This window comes from Monodon monoceros, unplaced genomic scaffold (assembly GCF_005190385.1).
Source record: "Monodon monoceros isolate NGI ecotype Baffin Bay Population unplaced genomic scaffold, NGI_Narwhal_1 Super_Scaffold_12, whole genome shotgun sequence".
Taxonomy (NCBI): domain Eukaryota; kingdom Metazoa; phylum Chordata; class Mammalia; order Artiodactyla; family Monodontidae; genus Monodon; species Monodon monoceros.
The window spans coordinates 36,425,669-36,427,874 of record NW_021703768.1 but is presented as its reverse complement, the minus strand read 5'-3'; the positions used below and the strand labels follow the sequence as shown (position 1 = coordinate 36,427,874).

The 2,206-nt window shown below is 38.5% G+C and overlaps 1 protein-coding gene across 1 annotated transcript in view; it reads left to right on the top strand.

Moving 5' to 3' along the window:
* CCL28 (C-C motif chemokine ligand 28) overlaps positions 1 to 951 on the top strand; it is a 21,705-nt gene extending 20,754 nt beyond the window's left edge. Inside the window, exon 3 of the mRNA XM_029215762.1 lies at positions 229 to 951. Coding sequence (XP_029071595.1) covers positions 229 to 421 — 193 coding nt within the window. The 3' untranslated portion in view covers positions 422 to 951. The remainder of the gene's footprint in view (positions 1 to 228) is intronic.
* Positions 952 to 2,206: the final 1,255 nt, after the last annotated feature.

Here is a 2,206-nt window from a genome sequence, read left to right as displayed (position 1 = left end):
CCCCTCCCCCTCCAGTTCCTTCTCCTTCTCCTTTTAGTATTTTCTGCAGGTGTTTGAGGAACCACAGGCAGCACCATAGTAAGGACTCATCCTTGTGGTCCTCAGCTTTAGGATTCAGTCTATGTCCAAAGATACACTGTCCCAAAGTGGGAACTGCCTATAAGTTCACTAAGTTTTTACTGACTTGTACTTTCTATCAGTGATTTTTTTTTCTTCCCTTCTTGGCAGCCTTCACATCAAGCGCAGAAGAATCTGTGTCAGCCCGCACAATCACGTTGTTAAGCAGTGGATGAAAGAACAAGCAGCCAAGAAAGATGCTAAAGGCAACATTTGCCGTAAGAAGAAACACCACAGCAGGAGGAACAGTAAAGGGGCACATCAGGGGAGGCATCAAACACATGGCCATAAAACTCCTTATTAGAGAGAGTACAGATGAAGCTACACAGATGAGTCCTGAGTGAACTTGGCCACGGCTGGCTATAAATATATCATGTGAATGTTCCAACAGGGAACAGGGCAAAGCAAAATATATATTTTTAAAGGAACAATTATACAGATGCAAATGTAGCCAATAATATACTCAACTGAAAAGTGAAATGAAGAGAGAATGCTTACCTTCACATAACATTTTAAGCGCAGCATACAAATCGAATTTCTCCAAACTTTTTATTATGATGTTTTCCAAACCTACAGAGAAGTGGAAAGAATGGTACCGCGAACATCTGTATGCCTTTACCTAGATTAATCCTTGGTAATATTCTGCCACATTTGTTTTGTTTTCTCTCTTCTCTCCTTGTACATGTATATATAAAACATTATATACATAAAAATATAATTTTTTTTGCTGAACCGTTAACCATTTGAAAATGTTACAAACATCATGACATTTCATTCCTAAACTTTTTTTAGTGTTACAACTTGGCATCCCTCAAGAATAAAGACATTCTCTATATAATCGCATAATCAGCTTTATACCTAGCAACAATTTCATCATATATATGATATAATATATATGTTTAGATTCCACATTCAAATTTTTCCAACTATCTCCAGAGCATAGATTTTTTTCCAACCAGTTAATCAAGGTTCACATATTGCAATTGTTATATTTCTTTTTTTTTGGAATTTTTGAATTTTATTTGTTTTTTTATACAGCAGGTTCTCATTAGTTATCCATTTTATACATATTAGTGTATATATGTCAATCCCAATCTCCCAATTCATCACAGCACCACCCCCCACCGCTTTCCCCCTTTGGTGTCCATACGTTTGTTTTCTACACCTGTGTCTCAATTTCTGCCCTGCAAACCGGTTCATCTGTACCATTTTTCTAGGTTCCACATATATGCGTTAATATATGATATTTGTTTTTCTCTTTCTGACTTACTTCACTCTGTATGACAGTCTCTAGATCCACCCACATCTCTATATATTTCTTTAGTATCTTTTCATCTAAGAAAGTCCCTCTGCTTTTTTTCTTTCTTTCTTCCCATGGCATGAACTTTTTAAAAAAAAAGAGTGTAGGCCAGAACCTGTTCTACATTCTGGGTTTGTCTGTTTCCTCAGGCTCATGTTCAGATTTAACATTTTTTGGTAAGAATGCTTCCTTTGTGAATTAGTATATTTCTTATTGCACCATTTAGAGTTCATGAACAGTGGAGTTCATTTTCTACATAGAAAACTTTTAGCTGAATATCACCTTAAAACATGGACTAGTTTGAGTATCTGCTGTTGTTTGGACTGACAAATTTGGATGCTGAAAAAAACGCCTGCTTTGCTCTGGGGGCCATCTGCCTCCTAGAGTCAGTTCTTGGCGCTTGTAAGCAGTCCAGAGTTGGGTCCTGTGTGGGATGATTTTATGGTTTCCCAAACAAGGAGCCTACATTCTTTCATTCCTAACGCACCTTTCAAGGCTCTGCTGCTCTTTTGGCCTCCTTGCTCACAGAGGCTTCGCGATGTAGAGTAAGAGGTAGTTTTCATAAACAGCCACCAGATGGCAGGAGCACAGGGTCCACTGAGCCAAGTGTCAGGCGTCTGAGTCGCTGCCGGCCACTCTGGCACTGGTGTTGCCAGCATGACTTGGAGGTGTTAATGAAGCACACGGAGGTGCTGAACCTAATGTAGGTTAAAAATATCACCAAATGACCGATTGTCTAATACTCCTCATTGACACTAATTTAGCATGTGATTTATTTATTCTTACCAT